Genomic DNA, 19,915 nt, shown 5'->3' on the forward strand with positions numbered 1-19,915 from the left:
TCACTGCGGTGTTTATCGTTTACAGCCAAGAGCCAACATGGACTCGCACATTAAATCGCTTCTCATTGCAATAGACGTGCGGTTGTACCAGGAATATCTAAATACACGTGCCTCTCTCAAGATCAGCCCTTCTCCAGGAGACGATGCCATTTGTCAACATGACGCCCATGCAAGATGTTCGCAGGTATTTAATGTTTCGTGTCCAATAAACAGGGATATGATACATTGTTTTAACTCCCGCCATAGAATATTTAAATTATAATTTCCTGAGATTTTAAATGAAGAGCAAAAGCTTTCCACACAGACTAGTTGGCCGAAACCACTTTCAAAAACAAGGGATATATAATCATTTTAAAACATAGTGTAAAAGTATTCACAATAAAGTACGTTTTTAAAATAAGTACGTGAAAAAAACTATATTGATAATAATAATCAAAAATATATAATAATAATAATAATAATAATAATAATAATAATAATAATAATGCAGTCGTATAATACAGAAAAGTACGTGTATCGGTAATAGAAATTTTACATGTTAAATAATTACGCAAATAAATGTATATACACAGAGACCTATTTCAATGTTTTTGCAAATGTTTACTAAGGTAGTAATTAAAAAAAAAAAAAACATAAAAAGTACAATTTCTCAATATCTTCAATGATGAAAAAAGAAGAAAAAAAAACTCTTAATTAAGTACACCACGCCTTTAATACTTCAAATGATGTGCTGATTGGTACAGAATCAGGTGATGAAGGCAATCATTTCGTCAGGTTTGAATTTGCAGAGTATAAATGCATGTCAGACGGTTGCTGTAGTTGTTGCGTAGAACGTAGCGAGTAATTTGTGGGGTTGTAATCGAATTTTCTTTTTTGTTGTTTTAAGATACAAGCAAAATATATTTGTCATGGCTTTTTCTTTGGTAAGTAGACAAGGCCTGTTAAAATAAACATAAAATTCAAATCCTGAACTAGTTTACACAAAACCGAGCGTTTTGAATTTAATTGACTGTGTTTAAATATTGTTATATTTTGGTTGATTTGACGTGATTATACGTGCTCGTGTTTTTAAAATACTAGTAATCTTGATTGCGGCAATTCGGGGACGGCTTTGTTGTTATATATAAACTTTAGTGAATCCTTAAATTCATGTTTCATTTCATGGCTCGTCTTTCAACGTGGTCCAAAAAATATTGACGCTTTTCTAAAGTTTTACCTTTGTCAATATCAAGTTTCGAAGAAGGGAGTTTTAAACATGCGGACACTTGTCAGACACTTTACAAATTGTAAATAGTAAAACAATTTAACAAGATAAGTTTAATTTGATAGTCGTGTGGGGAAACCCATTAAACGTGTTCTTGTCGCCAAATTATTTTTTTGTGTGTGTATTCACTTGGCGATTGACGCGTATTAGTTGCTCCTGCGCATGAGGCATTGCAACCCTAACATACAAACAAGACTATTGTAAACTCGGCGTGCAGATAATTTGTACAAGTTGAATTGTTTGCCAAACTAAAACCGTTAAACGACGTGTCGTGGTCGAAACGCCAGGTTAAAAAAAACGGTTGAAATATTTAATGTTGTAAAGGGAGGCCAGAAATACAAGGGGGTAGATGCGCCTGGTGTACTAGCCCACCTCACACAAGTTTATGTAAATGGTGTGGTGTGTTTTTTTTCGGGGTCCCGCACAGTAATAGCATGTACAAAAGTTTTTTTCTTACTCGCGGCGTTACTGGCTACTTTTTTAATGCAGTGTTTCCTGTAGGGGAGGAAACTGTTGCCGATTTGTAGTATTGGAATGGAATTAAACACGCACAACAACCCAGCATAACTGTCTGTCGAAACGCAGTTAGTTTCGTGACAGACTTTGAACCTAACGGATTGCCGTAAATATTATAATGAATAACGCAAACCTCTCCACATATTTAAATTGGTCCAATCGTTTTACAGTAAGCAGTCACGTTTTCTTAACGTGATTCGCAGTTGCTGTTACTTTCTGTGGCAGGACTCCCCCCGAAGGAGGTAATTCGAAAGCGGCTGGAACGAGCGTTGGAATGGCCTGTTAAATTCATTCTTTTGACCTTCTGCAAATTGAAATGACTGGCATTGAGTAATATACAATGCCTAGCAAATAACACGCCTGCAGTAATCTTGGGTATTTCGTGGTTGGTAGGGTATAGTATCCTCAGTCTTTGCCACGTGGAAGTCAAATGGCGTCTTCGCATCCATGGTGAATTTGTAGTCGTGTACAAGAAGACGTTGTAAACTATGTATGTTGTTTTAATGGTGAAATTTGGGCAGATGTCTTGCGTTTTGGTTTTGTCCAGTGGAACGCACAAGTGTACAATACGATTTTGATTGTCTGCTGTTTAAAAATGAACTGCATGTTGCATGCAAAATAGTGGTTATTGTGGTCATTTTATTTTGTAGTCTTGCAGCCTCCCTTGCAGTTTGCATATAGATCAGAAACAATAGTGTGTGTGTGTGTGTGTGTGTGTGTGTATATGTATATGTGTGTATATATATATATATATATATATATATATATATATATATATATATATATATATATATATATATATATATATATATATATTATATAATAAATAAATAATATTTTGACTTGGTGTCAAATTCTGATTTGTAACCTTCTTGATTTCTATTTTCTTTCCTCAAAGGACGACCTTAATAAAGCCCATGAGCGCTGGGAATCGGATGCTCCAGCTTTGTCTACCTGCAGTAATGCAGATCTGTTCCGTAGAATGAACACCATGCTGGGGAACTCTCTGGACTTTACTGGGGTGTGCACTACACCACTCAACAAGGGAAGACGTGATAATTTGCCTGGTAATGTCTGATTTTATTGGTCTGGTCACTGCATTATAGGGGTGCTGCATCTCTAGTATTTGAGCATTCATCACAACTATACCCCAATTGCTACATGCTGCTTTCTGGGAAGTGAGAAATCCACTAAAGATGCACAAACCTTTAAGAGTGTGTTATACACAAGTTATGACTGGAAACTGATGTCCTCCGTAGGGTTGAAAGCACCATGTCGTATTACCCTGAAAAGTCTAGTTTGCACCTTCACCTACTGTACCAACATTTCATGTTTTGATTTTTTTTAAATAGGGGTGAGACAATACACCAAGGTCCCAGTACGATATGTATCGGGATACACAAGCCACAATACTTATGGAAACTAATTTGTGCTTGACTGACTTGAAAATATTTCCAAATCTCCCTCTGACATTTGAGGAAAAAAATACCAAGCAATGTGTTAACTATTGAAGTACAGTTTTAGTTCATGTGTTTCTTTAGAAAAACTTAAATATCAAGTTTGTCAGCATTAAGTTGTGATGTCTAATCAATAACAATTTAAATGTTTAAAGTACTTTTTTTTTTTTTTTTTTGCTTGCATCGTACTTCTCTCTCAATAGAGCAAGACTTATACCATACATTCTATCACTAAGTATTTGTGTTAGTTAAGGTTGAGTTTTATTTTGTATACAAGTCTACACAGTGTGGTTTTTAAATGTGGTTATAAATGTAATTTATTGGTCATCAGGATTGACATTCTTTAACATGTTCAACTAAATCAGTTTAAGGATTATTCAACCAAATAAACATTAGCGTGCACTGAAAGGAACAAAGAAAATAACTTGTAAAGTGTAAATGCAAAATGTTATGTATAATAAATAGCTTTACAGTTAATGTATGTTCCTCCCCAAAAAAGACAGGTATGCTTAATTTTTCTAGCCTATCCTCTCTCTCTCAAATGAAAGCTAGATAGATAAAAATGTATGAATCACTTACACAGATTTTTATGGTAAGGAAACATTAAAAGGAGAGCAATACATTAACTGGTACTGGAAGAACATATACCTATCTTTCTATGAAATATAATGCTCTTACAAAACGAGACAAAATATAGCATTTGAATACAAAAACTAGTGATTTAACACTGCTAGCTTCCTGATTCCTCTGGCTACAACAAAGGCAGACCGTCTCCGCCTCCTCTACACTCCCATTGGCCAGAATCACAGCCATCTCAACTCCCATTGGCCAGGTAGTGATTTTGCAGCCTGTTCTGAAGCCTTTACAACAGTGTTAGTATTCCCTGCTTGCTAGCAGTAGAATACAGAAACTTTTTGGCCTCTAATAAATGTTTATCCAAGTGTTTTTTGTTTTCTCTAACTTCAACTTTTGTCATTTGTCCGTCTCAGTTTTCATTTAATGATTGTAACCCTCAATTAAAATGAAGAACTCTCCTTTGTTTCCTACTCCCTCTTAAATTCCAGAAGCATCTGGCCTGCGCACTGCACAATGTGATATGGATCAAGTGGAGTTTAGGTTCAAACAACAAAGACCTTATGATTTGGAGTTTAATTGTGGAATTAGGTACTCCATTTCAAGGTTGTATCGCGATGCATCGATACAATGAATCGTCTCACCCCTAGTTTTTAAACTAGGTTGCCAATTGGCGTCTTTGCTTTGCAGGCAGAATCAAAGACTGGCTGTGATTGGGATGGGCATGGGAACTGAACCATTCCCCTTTCCTCAGCATGGGCTGGCTTGAGGAAACCTTGATTTAATCCACTTAACTACCAATTAGTTAACTTTCCCGGTCTTTCTAGAAATGGGAGACGATCGGGGCAGCATTTAGGTAACACCTTAAATTGGTTGGAGGATGCGTTTACAGAAACTGTCCTGGCATGTTGAAGCTTAATTGTATGTGCATATTAAAATTTCTATAATTTAGTCTAATTCTGTATCTGTTAGGTTAAAAACAAGTGAAGATTAAAACTATGTACTAGCTTCTAAATGGCTTGTTACGCCTGATATTTGGCTTAAAATTAGATGCATCTGGAAGTGGTCCAAGTATTTATAAGGTCATGACCTGATTTTTATTCCGTTAAATAACCCTTATTAGACATCTTCCTTTTCCATCGCTGGTGAATAGCTTAAGGTATTCTTTGTTCTGGTACCAAAATGGCAGTATTGGCCTCGGGTTTATTAAAGCTGATTCATGCTCCACTGTCTTGTGTGTCTGCAGCAAACTGCTGTTACTGTAGCTCTTCTAAAAAACAAAAGTGACTTGTTTCTGACTGACCGCATTGTTGATTGTGTGCTTTGCTTTTGGTCTCGGATGTGATTTATTTCAGTTTCTAGTAAGAGTCTAACTTTGCTTTTCATGCCATCTTTGTCTGTCTCGGATAAGCTGAGTAACTGAATAATGGGAGTGGTGTGTGCATTTTTGGGAGGGTTAAGGGTTCTTGGGTAGCCTTTAAGGTAGTGGAGGTTTTCAACTTTAATCCTCTAATATGTATTGCTAATTTGTAGAGGGCAAATTCTGTCACTGTTCCATCAGAAGTATTTGTCGCTTAACCTCTTGGGTTTTTTTTTTTTTTTTTTTTTGCATTTCCTGGATACAAAATGAATTGACTTAAGTTGTGAGAAGTATGACTTGCAGAAACTGCCTCTGTTGCTGCTTGCAACTGAGGAGAGTTTAAAAATAACTATCACTATATAGAATACAGAATGTATCTACTCTTCTGTGATTTACCTTCAGAAAAGAATGAGCTTTTGCCAATCAAGTCCATATATAGCTGTGAGGTGTGGAAATGCAGACAGTTATATTTATTGTAAAGATGGCTGCCCAGCACTCTTCAGTGTTTTGCAATCTCATTCTTTCATGGTGACATCCTGGCACCCCAGATCCTAGATGGTTAATGGGGGCGGAGACCTGATGCCCACCCCATTTGTAAACTGAAAACCCCCTAGGTTTCTGAAGGTTATCTGTATAATGTGTGGTGAACAATGCAGCATCAAGCAGTGACATCCAAGTTGAAGCAAAGGGATTATGCTAGCAGAATTTGTGAAGCGTTTGCTCCGGCAGGAGTTGCTGAATCAGGACTGTAGCCACCAATTGGAGGCGGCCCAGCATTAAAGAGCAGTGGGGGGGCGGGGCTGGCAGTGCAAATAGCTGTCTACCAACTTCTGATCTGGCTGCTGCTGCCTGTGTCACCGGGAAGCTGTAGCTCACAGAACACAAGGGATTTCTGCCTAGACTTCATTCTCTGCAGCTGCAGCACAGTATTTTTCTCTTTAGCCCATTTTCTCTGCCTTCCTGAGCTTGTTTTTAACCTGCCAATGAGAAGTTTAAGGCATTTCATTTGTATTGCATGATGCTCAGTGTGAAGGGGTGGGTGATGTCATTTAGCAGGGGTGTGTGAGTGCATCAGCACCCCAGTCACATGTTGGTTGGGTCAGTGATGCAGACTGAGATGCATGGCAGCTACATCAGTCACAGGTTAGCAGATCCAGCTTTTTGGCAGATCGGAGAGTGCCGGCTTCCTACGGAGTGTGTGGGGGGGGGGGGGGGGGGGGTGGAGAAACAAAACTTCACAAGCCTGAACGGAGACTCTTTCCTTTCTGTCCACACCACAGATTTGCAGGACGCGGACACGGCCGTCGGAAGCAGGATGCTTTTCCCCAACACTGCGCAGGAATCTCCTCGGGTCCTCCCAGATGTCAATGACCTGAATTTAGGCCTGCAGTCCCTGAGCCTGTCAGGGTGGGACCGGCCGTGGAGCAGCCAGGATTTAGACAGTTCAAACCAGACCAGCACGCCATCCAGTAAGTACAGCAATGAGACTGCACCTTCTGTCGCTGAAACGAAAGCAAATGCGACACTAAGGGTTTGCCAGATGTGTCTTTCTAGCCAGTAAAGGAAACATGCACTTTAAAACTGTATGGGAGGAATAGGGTGATGGGGGGGGGGAGTGCTGTTTGTCTAATCCTTCAACTGGAAAAGGGATTCCTTGTTTGTAGTTTGGAATTGTGAAACGGCATCCCAGAATTGTCCTGAGCTCTGGTAAGATTTAATGAGCTGGATGTGGGTTATACAGGTAATTGCTTTGCAGACCTTTATCTGATTTTTCTAGAAAATCCTGGGATTTGAATCCAAACTGTGTAGAAGTTTAGAACTGGTTTAATTAAAGCAGTTTGTGTCCTTGTAGGTCTGTGTGGGGTTTCTTTTTTTTTCTGCTTTACCCAATGTCGCCCTAGGCTGCACTTGTACCTGCTGGCACTAACTGTTTCAGGAGTTTATTTATATGCTAGCTGTAGCTGCATACTGTAGAGATCATTCACTGCACTATTGAAATGCTGTAAGCTCATGTTCATTTTATCCAGCATACCTTTTGGCATTGAAGAGTTTTTAAATGCTCATTTTATTACCTTCTCCTGTAATTGTATTGTAATCCTCTGAATTTCAGTGCTCAATACTGATCCCGGCTGGCAGTAGTAGGGTCTGGCACTAGGCTCTGTTGGAATGCTCGCACTGCAGTGGGTGCTGTAGTGTAGGGGGGTGATTTGCTGCTGACGTTTGCCTGCTTTTCTACATCCAGTGGCTGAACCACTGATTCTTGCTTGACTAGGTTAATAGTGGTCCCTTGAGGATCTGGATTGTGAATCATATGTTTTGATGCAAATATCCCGGTTACTGAACTGTTTGGGGATGCAGTACAAGGTGCGCTATGTTTTAGTTGAGTATTGGTCTGTGGTTATATGGCGGACCGTGTCTATACGTTGGCCTTGATGGATGTAGGTCATGGTCGCCTGCTTTTATTTTTATTTTAGTTTAATGTATTGAAAACTGACAGGATGTATATCCCAAACAGTATAGTAAACCTAATCCAAGTGAGTGGCACCTGACTGTTCAGATTTAACCAATTTGTAATCTGCTATTAATGCCTTGTGGTTCAATTAACCTACTGTAATTTTAAAACAAATATATATTTCTATAACCGAAGGACTTGGCAGCTGTTCTGTTCACTGGAAAGCAGTGCTTTAGACTTGTGATCTTAGGTTGGTGGGGTGGATAATGTCTTTCTTTTAGGTGAGCCTGGGTTTGAATGCATTTGCACAGGCAAGTTCTCATTTGGCAGGTGTTTCTGATTTAAACTATCGGAGGGCTATTGGGACGTGAAGGGATTTGCTATAGCATTTGGGATTGTCGCATCCTTCCAGAACCATGCAAGCGCCTTGCTGATCGGTGTGGCCCACACTTCAGTTAAGTCTGACTTTGAATCTGTACTGATCTGATTTTTTGGATTATACAAATACTGCAATTGCTGGTGGTAGCCTGTTTGCTGCTAAGCGTAGACGCTGACGCCATGCTGGGTGTCCTGTAAGGTTTTGCCTGGAAGCTTGTTCTTGGGTGGGATTGTTTGTCGGCACAGCAGAGGGGTGGCTGGTTACAGGCAGGCAGCACATACTTTAAATTGTTGGAGGCTGAGCTGTTGCTGCACAATTGGTGCTATAGACGATCTGTGTTTCCAGAGTCCTACACGTTAACTGTAGTGGTGCTGCATGGAAGGACTTGAATGAGAAGAGCATCAGAGTGACCTCGTGATTCCTCCCTCCCCATGAGGATGCATATCCCTGGTAATGGGAGAACTGCTGATGCAATGCTGTTGAAACCTGATTGTGTTTTAATTGGAGGCTGCCTTGGCCCAATTTTCAACTATGTCTCATTTCATATACATGTTGGGACCCCAAGCAGAAATACGCCCTCATCTAGGTCTGGTTGACCCCATCGGGTTGATTAAAATTTAGGACCCTGAAATCTTTTGGGGTGGGGTTGTGTGACAGGATGCGAGTGACATGGTGCAATAAATACAATGTCCAAACCAGATTCTCCCAGAATGTCTGATTTATTTAATAAAGTTTATGAAACAAAATAACAAAAGAGAAACATTCCTAATCCACGATCCTCCGTGCACGAAAACTGTGCTCTGTAATTCCAGGGATTGTGGTGAGTGGTTGGTGCCGTGCTGTGAGGGAAGTGCTCCGGGGATTGTGCTGGCTCAGTGGCTGCAGCCCCTCGCTCCTACTCCTCCGCTGTAAAGACAGACAGCACGTAACACAAAACGAGAACAGCTCCGGCTGGTGGGTCATTTCTCGGCGCAAAAGCCCAGGTACTGACGTAGCTGCTTCCCCTTTTGTACCCAGCAAACTCCTCCCTGCAGTCAACGCGTCGCCATGGTTTCTCCAATAGAGGGTTGCCCCGCAGCTGACTGCAATGGAATCGTCCAGAGTACTTGCAGCTACGCGCCCCTCCTAATATGGTCACCTTCCGGTTTCCACCTACCACCGAGGTGGCAAATCTAGGAGGCAGCATACCCTCACCTTTACACAGCACCCTTTCTAGTTGGGAGGGAGATTTACAGCATTGATCTTTTCTCTCTATCACATGTCTTGCGAATGACCCCATCGAGATACAGAAAATTCACTTAACCCGATTTTGAAGATCATCCGAAGACACACCCTAAACCAAGCAGTGAACAGCAACGTCACGGTGAGTGTTGGTCTAATTTAAAGCTACAGTACCACAATAACTGCGCAGTAAACAGAATAAAGCACAAATGGCACCCTAAATATTCTACATTAATTCTAACAAATAACATTAATCTGAGTAGTGCAACAATTATGCATTGTTGGAATGTGTTCTATTTTGGCCAGGTTACAACATCTCAATTTATATAGCGCCTTTCACGGCAATGATATCCCCAAGTGCTTTACAGGAACAATACAAAGTGCATTGTCATAACTGAAAATAAACATGATTACAAAACTATTTATAAATATCCACAGTCTTCTCTTTTCAGTAGGAAGCTTGAAATCCCAAGTAGATGGCAGGGGGGTTTGGGGGTCATCCCCAGCGCGGGATTAAATGGGGCCCCAAATTTCTAAATTTATTGTGCTTTTTTATTTTAGGTGTCCCAGATTTTAACCCTTTCAGGACCAAGCATTTCAGTGGGATGTTCCCCCAAGACCAGGCGTCTTGGCTGTAGTTGACTTCCTATAAATTCACAATCTTATTTTTTTTATATATTTTTTTTTTTTTTTTTTTTTTTTTAAAAACAAGCTCTGGGGAACATTTTTATGAAACTTCAAATCATACAGAAATTACTAAATAAGATGAGCAGTATTAATTGATAGTAATTTGAATACGGAAAAGGGTAAGCCATTAATCCATAAATTGACTTACGACAACTGCAATTTCGAACACTAGTAATGTGTGCGGTTCATCTTGTACTCGTCAGTGTTCTTGTAGCATTCTGGACTAGTTGCACAATTCAGATTATTTTATTGATTAGAATTAAACAGTGTAGAATATTTAGGGTGCTATTTGTGCTTTATTCTGTTGTGTACTGCGCAGTTATTGTGGTACTGTAGCTTTAATTAGGCCAAAGCTCACTGCTTGGTTTAGGGTGTCTTCAGATCAGGTTAAGTGAATTTTCTGAATCTCGGTAAGACCACCATACCCCAAACACAATTTTTTTTTTTTTTTTTTTTATCCATTCGGTTTAGTTCTGTTGGAGTTCATAAATATGACAATCGTCTGTCCTGCTGGGAACTGCCACCCACCCCCCAAATTGGGCTGTATTTTAAAAGTTAAGTGGTGGCTGTATTTTCTCTTCAATTAACAGATCTGAACTTTGACTCATTTTACAGTTCAAAGCATCTTTGTCGGGTATATGGTGCCAAGCAGTGCCCAGTGTTGCCCTTTCTGAACATGGCAACACTGCTGAAGTGGCATCTGCTGGGGTAGTGCATTTATAACATTAACTTTTATGTTTGTCCACAGCAAGTTTGTCTTGCATTGCCTTTTTTTTTGTTAGTTACAAGGTGAAATCCGAGCAGTTTGTAGTGTAAAGTAGGAAATTATTTTTTTTTTTCTCCCTACCTCTGGCTTGCCAAACCTTGTGCCACAGCGTGTCCCTGTGTGTACAAGTGTCATATGACCTTCCCATCGGTGGACTTGCCTTTCTCCAACCTATCCTTTTAGTGTTCCTGGAAATGTGTCTATAAAAGAAACCTGTGTTGCAGGTTAACTATCCAGAGAACCACTTGCACATTTGTAAAGTCGTTGGTTGAATTTGGGAATATTTGTAGGTGCATGTCTGTCATGGTTATCCTGTAGCGCCACTGGTTATGGTGGTTCTTCTATCCAAGATGATTCATAGTCCTGACTCTAGTACGTATAATTTGTTGCTTACAGCAGCACTCTAGAATAGGTTCTTGTTGGCGCTAAAGTGAGAGCTGGTCAGTTACTAAATGTGAAACCTAGTCTAAAGGCTTTTTGTTAATATGCCTATATAGTCTTTAACTGGTTCAAGTGTTTCTGATTTAATTGATCAGATCATTTGGTTTTGGTCAATGGTTTAATTCACCTCATAGTAATTAACTTCAGTCTTGGACTGTAAGAACTCTGGAGTATTTGCCCTGGATATTTGGGTTAAATTGTCTTGGTCTAGTTGTCACCCAATTTCAAGGGAACCAAAGACTGTCCATCAAATGAATGTATACCAAGTGCAGTGGAAACTAAACCAGTTTTTGTTGTAGGGTACACAAGTAGTGCATTGAGCCAACCTTGCTTTCTGTAGTAGCTTGAGCCTAGAGAGGGATACAGCGGGGGGGGGTGCTTGAAACCTTTTTGTTATAATGTTGCAGGGTTTTCTTCCCCACCCCCTCCAGTGTTGAGTATGCTCAGCAGCCCTCTCGGCAAACTGGGCAAACCCATGGGCTTCCCGTCCCTGGATCCCATTGGCTCTGACTTCCTGGACAAGTTTCCTGGTTTGGCCCCCCGGAACACCCGCCTGGAATCCCGCTCCCTGCTTGACTCGCGATCCAGCAGCCCTGTCGACTCCGAAACCAGTGGCTTCAGCTCCAGCTCTGACCACCTCCATGACTTGCTTGTAAGTGCTTATTTCTCATGGAGCACAGGTAAAGGTCTTCATTGCAGTCCCTTAATGATTCTCATATCTTCGATGGGAAGATGATTTTATTGCAGCATATTCAGATTATGTGCAGAGCCTAGAGATTTTAGGATATTATGACTTGATCCCTATGGAAGTTTGGCAGTTGGTTCCCCATGTAATGCAGCAACTTGTGTTCTGAAGCTTTAGGATTCTAAGCATTTAAGTGGCCTTGGTTAAGCATCACCCTTTTTGTGTATTTACACATGATCAATGCATAAGTGAGGTCCCATTGTCAATGCTGTGTGTTCCACCACTGGTGCCAATACAGGCCTGGTATTTGATTTTGTGCATCTGCAAAATGAGTGCCTGTTTGTGAATGCTTCATTTTTACCTTTTAGATATCCTGAAACCATGTAATTTTAGGCAGATCAGGAGACTAGCTTCTCCTTCAGTAAGGCTGTTCCTTGTTGCAAATGCAGTACAAGTGTAATTTGTCGCATTAACCTGCAACAACGAGCGTGTGGGTCCTTGGAATGCTGGTGGCTCACTTGGTGTCTGCAAACAATGCAAAGCTTTTTCTTGCAGCTGCACAGCCTTGCTAATAGTTATATGCCTCTTGCAGTGTTCTGCACCTTTCCACTCTTGAATGGATGTATTTGTATATTTACCCTTTTGCAGTCTGTCGGACCCTGTCCAACATGCTCAGACATCAAGCACAGGTCCCTAGTCGTGTGTTTTTTTTTTTTTTTTTTTTTCTCTGGGGGGGGGGGGGGGTGGGAGAAGCAGAGAACCTTTCAATGGCTGAGAGACCGGTAGAATCTGAAGAGGTGGATCTGAGCAATACATAGTCCCTTCACCACAGACAAACAAGATGGCTGCTTTATTGCAGACATTTGTGGAGTTGAGATGTTATAGTAATAATGACTTGGATAGCATTGAGGAGTTGGGTGATAACGCGTGATCAGGAGATAATTTATCAGTATGCACAACTATGAAGAGGTATGTGATAAATACAGCAAAGGAGTGGGGCAGGGCTGGAGATGCAGTACAGTGTGTCCTGTTATGCAGTGCCTTTTAAACCTGTTGCTATGAATAGTTATTCAAACTGGGGGAGGGGGATAGATATAGATAGAGATAATATATCTATCTGCGTGTGAAAACAAATTGGACCTGGCAGGTGCTGAATAAATGGACCGGAAAGGGTTAATGAGGCTGTACACATGCTATTTAGTATAATCCCACCCCATACTTGCTCTGAAGTAGTTTCAGCAAGATTTGTTTTCCAATTGAAATGTGTGTGTGTGTGTCTCTCTCTTCTCTCTCTCTCTCGTAGTCTACACTCCGGATCTCCCCTCCCCTGCCATTCCTAATGAGCAACTTGCAAAGGGATGCTCTGAAAATGGGGCTGGGATCTCGCCTGGACCAAGACAACTCCTCCCTGGGAGCCATCTCGTCCCCCAGCAGCCTCTCCAAGAGATGGCCCGGGACCTCTGTATGGCCAAACTGGGACCTCCTGGAGTCTCAGGATGATCCGTTCAGCATTGAGAGGGAGGCCAGACTACACAGGCAGGCTGCAGGTAATCCTGGGTGACGGGATTTCAATAAAGCCTAAACAAATCGAGGGAATTGATTGTTTTCCATTGGGGATTTTGGACATTTTATTGGTAGTGGGGTGTCTTTAGTTTTTAAAAGACTTCCATACACTGCAAGTCGAGGCATGGCTGACTTGTTTGCTGATCGTTGTGGGAGAATTGGTGGTACAGTTCTTTCATATACGTAGTAATAAAGCCGGAGGCTAGGAGTGGATACAAATGCAGGTATGCAAGTGGTGTGTGTACAGTTGTAATGTTGCTTCATGCAACTTGACAACTGTACAGAGAATTTAACTTTGTAACTAGATCTCGTGAATGACCTTGAGCTCTGGGCTCTTCTATGCTTTTCTGTAGCTGTGAACGAAGCCACCTTCACCTGGAGCGGACAGCTGCCTCCCAGGAACTATAAGAACCCACTTTATTCCTGCAAGGTATTCCTTGGTGGAGTGCCTTGGGATATCACTGAGGGTAAGTGGCCTTGCTTCTAGAATCCAACACTACACACATTTTCTACCTAGCTTTGCTTAAAGATTAACTAGGCTTTGTGAACACTATACCCATTTGTGTATTAAAGTTGATTTCAGTGAATGGTGCTGATGGGACTTGTTCTTGCAGCTGTCCTGCACAGTTTTTTGTTAATTTCTGGAAAACTCCTTTTTAGAAGTGCTCTGGATTGTACACATGTGGCTTTCAATTGTGAAGCCGCCCCCCCATTTGCAGTTGCATAGTGCATTGGCTGTTTGTGGTTCTGCAGTGTTGGAGAGCAATGCTGTGGATCATTCACCTTGGTGCTTCAGTGACTTTTTCTAGTGGCCTGGTGCCCGAGCTTAGATGTGGATTTTCCAGGCTGGGCTCTTGCATCCAGGAGTCTGCTTATCAAGTCCACAAGATCAGATGGCTGCGATGAGGCTAGTTTTGAATTTGTTAGAAAAGCCTGAAAGTGGCAGGTGTGTTTAATGTAGTAGATCATTTCTCTAGGTGGAGGAAATGCCATTCCACTTCCCAAGTGGAACAAGCTGTCTGTATAAAATTAGATCTCTTTAGTTTACAATTCAGATTGTATGTTGTATTATGTTAAGTTGAACAGGTTTGTTTGTGTTCCCTCTAGCTGGATTGATCAACACATTCCGTGTGTTTGGTCCCCTGAGTGTGGAGTGGCCTGGTAAGGATGGCAAGCACCCTCGCTGCCCTCCCAAAGGTAATATGCCTAAAGGTAATAACTGAGCGGGTAGGATTTTTATTTAGAGCACTGGATCTGGGACGGCACTGATGCATGAAGGGGGAGAAATCTGCTGCATCTTGATCAGAGCACGGTGGGTAACTAAATGGGTAAAAGGCTCTTAACTGTACTTTCTCTAACTTCAGTGTATTTTAATAATCTGCTCCCGTTCACATTGGTTTTCTGTTTTGGTGTGGATCTATTTTCCCATTTGCGGTGTGGACTTAAGTGATGCACTCCTGGTGCATGTTACAAGAAATCCAACATTCCATAGAGTTCTTGCTACACTGTTTTCTGGAAATACCTGCAACTCCCATTTCATCATAAGGCAGCAATCTGTTTTCAACAGTAAGGAGGCATATGCTATAGAGTGGCTTGAATATAATGGGGGGGGGGGGGGGGAGAGTCTTGTTTCTATCCCTGTGTTGACCCCTTATTTCCTGTCTGGTAGGCTATGTGTACCTGGTGTTTGAGTTGGAGAAGTCTGTGCGAGCCCTGCTCCAGGCCTGCACCCAGGACTTGCTGAACCCAGATGACTTGAGCGAGTACTACTTCAAGATGTCCAGCCGCAGGATGCGTTGCAAGGATGTAAGGAGATTGCCCTGCTACTTTTGTCTGTCGGTATGCTGCATTAGTGGAGTTTATTCTTGACTCCAATGCCTGACAAACTGAGGTCCTGTGACCTGTTCCACGGGTACAGACTGAATGCTTTGCATTAACTCTCTTGTGGTCCTTTGTCTGATTGGGTCAGACATTACAATTTTCCCTTTCCGGTCCGATGTCAGACGTCAAGCACAGGTCGCTAGTTGTGTGTTTTTTTTTTTTTTTTTTTTGTTTCTGAAAAAAAGCAGACAACCTTTTTAATGACCGAGACGGAAAGAAAGGGGCGAATCTGAGCAATACACAGCCCCACGGACATATAACAAACAAGACAGCTGCTTCTGCATCCAGCGCTCAAAGAATATCACATTGGCAGAGCTTTTTGAGATGTTAGTGAATGACAGGGATTGCATTATTGAGTTTGCTGTTTTTTAAAGTGATCAGGAAATGATTTCAGTATGCATGACTGAAGAGGTATGTGAAATTCAGCCAACAAGGGGCAGGGTTGGAGATACAGTACTGTCTTGTTATGCAGGGCTCTATTTTTTTTACTGTGGGGCAGGAGTATTTAACCCTTTGCGGTCCATCGTCGGACTGGGTCCGACATTGCAATTATTCCTCACAGGTCCTTTGTCGGACTGGGTCCGACATCATTATAGCAACGCAATAAACGGGTGTTTATTCGTTTTTTCTTCCGGAAAAAGCAGAACCATTCAATTGCCGAGTGGGAGCGACAGGAGCCGAGAAGTCAAAAAAAAGGCGTATCATGAATAGTCATACATGGTATCAGATAACGGGGCGTTCATAGTAAACAAGCTGGCTGAGTGCGTCAGCGCACAGACTATCATGGACATTTGCAGAGCTTTTTTCAGATGTTATAGTAATAAAATAATGACTTGGATCGCATTATTGAGGAGTTTGGTGATAAAACGAGTGATCCGGAGATGATCGATCGGTATGTATCGGTATCGGTAGGGCAGCAGTGTGGAGTAGTGGTTAGGGCTCTGGACTCTTGACCGGAGGGTTGTGGGTTCAATCCCCAGTGGGGGACACTGCTGTTGTACCCTTGAGAAAGGTACTTTACCTAGATTGCTCCAGTAAAAACCCAACTGTATAAATGGGTAATTGTGTGTAAAATAATGTGATATATGTATAACGTGATATCTTGTAACAATTGTAAGTCGCCCTGGATAAGGGCATCTGCTAAGAAATTAATCTGCTAAGAAGAAATTATGTACGACTATTATTATTTATTTCTTACATAGGTGAACGCTATAGCAAACGAAAGGGTGGGGCGGGGCTGGAGATGCCTAGTGAGTGCTTTGTTGATATGCAGGGCCATTTAAACCCGTTTGACTGTGAAAAATACTTTTAAACAGCGCGTATAAAATTAACTGCGCGTGTGAATTAATTAGACCCGGCGTGCCTGACGCGCAATTAATAAATGGACTGCAAAGGGTTAAACGACGTGTGTGAAAACGAGCACAAGGCACTAAATAATGGACCGCTAAGGGTTAATGCTTTAGTTTTTGCTTGCCTTTTAAGGGAAACACCCTAACTGTACACAGGGGTTCTGCAGCTATTGAATGAAATTTAAAACTGGGGGGGGCCCTCCTAATTCCCTGAATGTCTCCCCTCCAGGTGCAGGTGATTCCCTGGGTGATCTCGGACAGTAACTTTGTGCGCTGCCCCTCCCAGCGCCTGGATCCCAGCAAGACTGTGTTCGTCGGCGCTCTGCACGGGATGCTCAATGCTGAGGCTCTGGCCAGCATCATGAACGACCTCTTTGGAGGAGTGATGTATGCTGGCATTGATACAGACAAGCACAAATATCCAATTGGTAAGGTCAAGATGAACGGGGTGGGGGGGGGGAGTTGGGGGCTGGGACGGGACGACTCCAAGTATTAATTCTGTTTGCTTCCCTCTGTAGTCGGGCAGGTAACCTGAAGCATGTAAAACTATTGGTGTCGCAATGCATACTTTAAAGGTAGTAAATGTGGCTTGTCTTAAAGGTTCTGGACGTGTTACTTTCAACAACCAGCGCAGCTACCTGAAGGCAGTTAGTGCAGCTTTTGTGGAAATCAAAACTCCAAAGTTCACTAAAAAGGTAGGGGTTGTCTAATAATGCAAGGGTTTATTTGGTTATAGATTCTGTATCCCAGGCTTTCACTAAAGTTCGTTATTCAAACCTAGCCAATGCAGTTAAGTTGATTTTATTCAGTTTCCAATTTATTGAATTAATCTTTTGTATGTTTTGTGTCCAGTTTGGTAACTTGAGATTGTTTGGGGCAGGAAGCAAGCTGGTATTTATATAGCACTGGTGACGTGTGTACTTGTTATAAACCCAAAGCTAATGCATTCAATTTTAATCCCACCCCCATTTTACTAAGGTTCAAATTGATCCGTATCTTGAAGATTCAATGTGCCAAGTCTGCAATCGCCAGCCTGGACCTTTCTTCTGCAGAGATCAGGTCAGTGAATAGCTTTGTCCAATGCTATAGGTGGTGCACAATGGGTTGTGTGTGGGGTTGTTTTTTTTTTTTTGTTTTTGTTTTTTTTTTAGCAAAAAAAAGCTAGGCTTTAAAGTGTGTACACAGGGATATTGTAGACTGGGCAACCCACCTTGGGATGTGGGTTGACACTTTGATCTGGGTTGAGACAAAATGCTGGATGGCTGTTTTGAGCCAACACTAAAACAGCCACGCCTGCGTGAAGGTTTTGCTTCCACAAGGAACATTTGTTTTGCCATATTGCAGCAGGCATGAAGTAATATTTTGCTCTAACCAATTTTGGGATGACGGTTCAGTCCAGAGAAACTTGGATGGAAGCGTTGGTAACATGCTGCTTCCGGGGCACTGATGCGTGTATTTACTTGAGTGTTGCTCAAGTCAACCTCTGCTTTTATCAAAAGCAGTGTGAAATCGTTTACACAACCTGCATGACACCGGGTCCTGTCTGGGTAGGTTTTTGACCTGGGTAGATCATGCCAGTGTGAAAGGGGCTTTAGTAAGCTTGCTGACTTTTTTTTCTTTCATTCTCCCCTAGGCATGCTTCAAGTACTACTGTCGTTCTTGCTGGCACTGGCAGCACTCGATGGATATCCTGAGAAACCATCGCCCACTGATGCGCAATCAGAAGAGCCGTGATTCCACTTAAATGGCAGAGCCAGCGACCTGCAGCCGCTCTGCATAACCTGCTGAGAGAGAAGAGCCTGTGCTGGTTCTCCGACTTTTTTGGGAACAGCACTTCAATGATGACTTAGAAATAAGAAATCTTTAAACAACAAAAGTTCACTATTGCACTTGCTATTTTTTGTTTCTGTTCTCGTTCACGATCTCACTATGCACACGTGTTGGGTGACGGGCTCGCCATTATGCAGTTCCCAGACTCGTCACTGTTTGGAGAGAAATAAGGCCAGGGTTTAGAAGGTGTTGATGCAAATGCCTTCTCCTTGATTGATTATTTTTAAAGAGCTTTTTTTTTTTTCCCATACCTTGCATATAGAAGTAAATAATGCAAGTCGCATTGCCTTTCATGTTGGCAGTTGCCATACAGTGCCTTTAAATTTATTTCCTCCCTATCTGAGCTGCATGCTCTTCTGTGCAGTCAGCTTTTTTTTTTTTTTTTTACTTCAGAAGATGAGTTGGGCTTCATTTAACCAGTCGCATTTCAGATTTTTACGCAGTGTTTTTTACAAATTCTTTTTACACAACGGTTTTAAGTCGTGACAACATGGGGGAATTTAAGAGTAAATCTACCTGGCGGCTTTTAACTTTTTTCTTTCCTTTTTTTTTTTTTTTTTGTGCGTCCTGGGGGCTGTTGGTAGAGTATCAGTTTTTTTTGCAACCAAACAAAATGGGAGGGAAAATTTGGATTTACGGATTTGAAACTGGACCGGATAACGACCTTTGAGATGTGTATATAGTTTTAAAAAAAACAACTTTGTTCACTTTTTAATTTGCACTTCAGAAAGAGGTAGATGGTAGTTTTTAATCACAATTTTTTTTTTTTACTGTAATGGTGCAGAGAGGCAGTGTTGTCAGGGAGGGGGACCTTCCTTTTTGAGATGTTGCTTGTTGACCTATAGATAACTCTGCAGCTTTCTGACATGCTGCTAGGACCGATAACTGACCTAATGCATTCTTTTTAGTTTGATCTGAAAATGTGTGCCAAAGAACCAGTGTCCTTTTATTTTCCATTTTGTTTCTGCTGAGCTTGTTGCTGTGTTGCCTAGCCCAGCTGCTTTTTAGAGTGTTCTAAAGGTCTCTACCTCATTGTGGTCTGCAGCTATCACTGCAGTTACCTACAGATGTGGAGCAAGGTGTTCTACTGATGGGTACAAATAAAGGTGTTGAAGCATTACTTGTGTGAATTGCCTCTGTTCATCAGTCTTGTACACTTGAGACCAAGCTGTACGTAATATTGGTTTACTGGTCTGCTGTTTTCAGTGGAATTAACTTTTCATGTATGATCTGCAGTGTTGGACTGTTCAAATGTGTACATAGATGCATGCTTTAATACAATGCCCCCCTTGAAGTCTGGGGAAAGTGAACCCACTACTATCAGACCCTGATTAGCACAAATGTTGCCTTAATCGGACAATTGCAGAGTGTTTTTAAAAATACATGCCTGCACACAAACTGATCCTCAAAACAATGGATTTCCTTTTCAGCCTCATTTATTGAATTTTTACATTTCCTTTGCCCTCTGAACCTTTAATTGACATATGGCCA

The 19,915-nt window shown here is 41.6% G+C and overlaps 1 protein-coding gene across 4 annotated transcripts; it reads left to right on the forward strand.

Moving 5' to 3' along the window:
• The first annotated feature begins 806 nt into the window (after positions 1-806).
• LOC117427681 (cytoplasmic polyadenylation element-binding protein 1-like) lies at positions 807-19,544 on the forward strand. Of its 4 annotated transcripts, none has more exons than XM_058994939.1 (12): positions 807-923; positions 2,679-2,847; positions 6,451-6,639; positions 11,524-11,768; positions 13,105-13,348; positions 13,718-13,831; positions 14,472-14,576; positions 15,034-15,170; positions 16,824-17,022; positions 17,195-17,289; positions 17,573-17,653; positions 18,228-19,544. In XM_058994939.1, exons 1-12 carry the CDS (start codon positions 909-911, stop codon positions 18,336-18,338), a joined length of 1,704 nt encoding a protein of 567 aa, XP_058850922.1. In that variant the 5' UTR covers positions 807-908; the 3' UTR covers positions 18,339-19,544. The 4 variants fall into 4 exon arrangements, with proteins under 4 accessions (XP_058850922.1, XP_058850923.1, XP_058850924.1 ...); XM_058994940.1 differs by having other exon boundaries at positions 14,472-14,561; XM_058994941.1 differs by having other exon boundaries at positions 11,548-11,768.
• Positions 19,545-19,915: the final 371 nt, after the last annotated feature.

Source organism: Acipenser ruthenus, chromosome 21 (genome assembly GCF_902713425.1).
Source record: "Acipenser ruthenus chromosome 21, fAciRut3.2 maternal haplotype, whole genome shotgun sequence".
Lineage (NCBI taxonomy): Eukaryota > Metazoa > Chordata > Actinopteri > Acipenseriformes > Acipenseridae > Acipenser > Acipenser ruthenus.

Bases quoted from the DNA above. Each gene is read 5' to 3' on its own strand.
- LOC117427681 (XM_058994939.1), top strand. The intron at 15,171-16,823 runs GTAAGGAGATTG...TCTCCCCTCCAG, and splicing joins GCAGGATGCGTTGCAAGGAT to GTGCAGGTGATTCCCTGGGT. The intron at 17,290-17,572 runs GTAGGGGTTGTC...CATTTTACTAAG, and splicing joins CTCCAAAGTTCACTAAAAAG to GTTCAAATTGATCCGTATCT.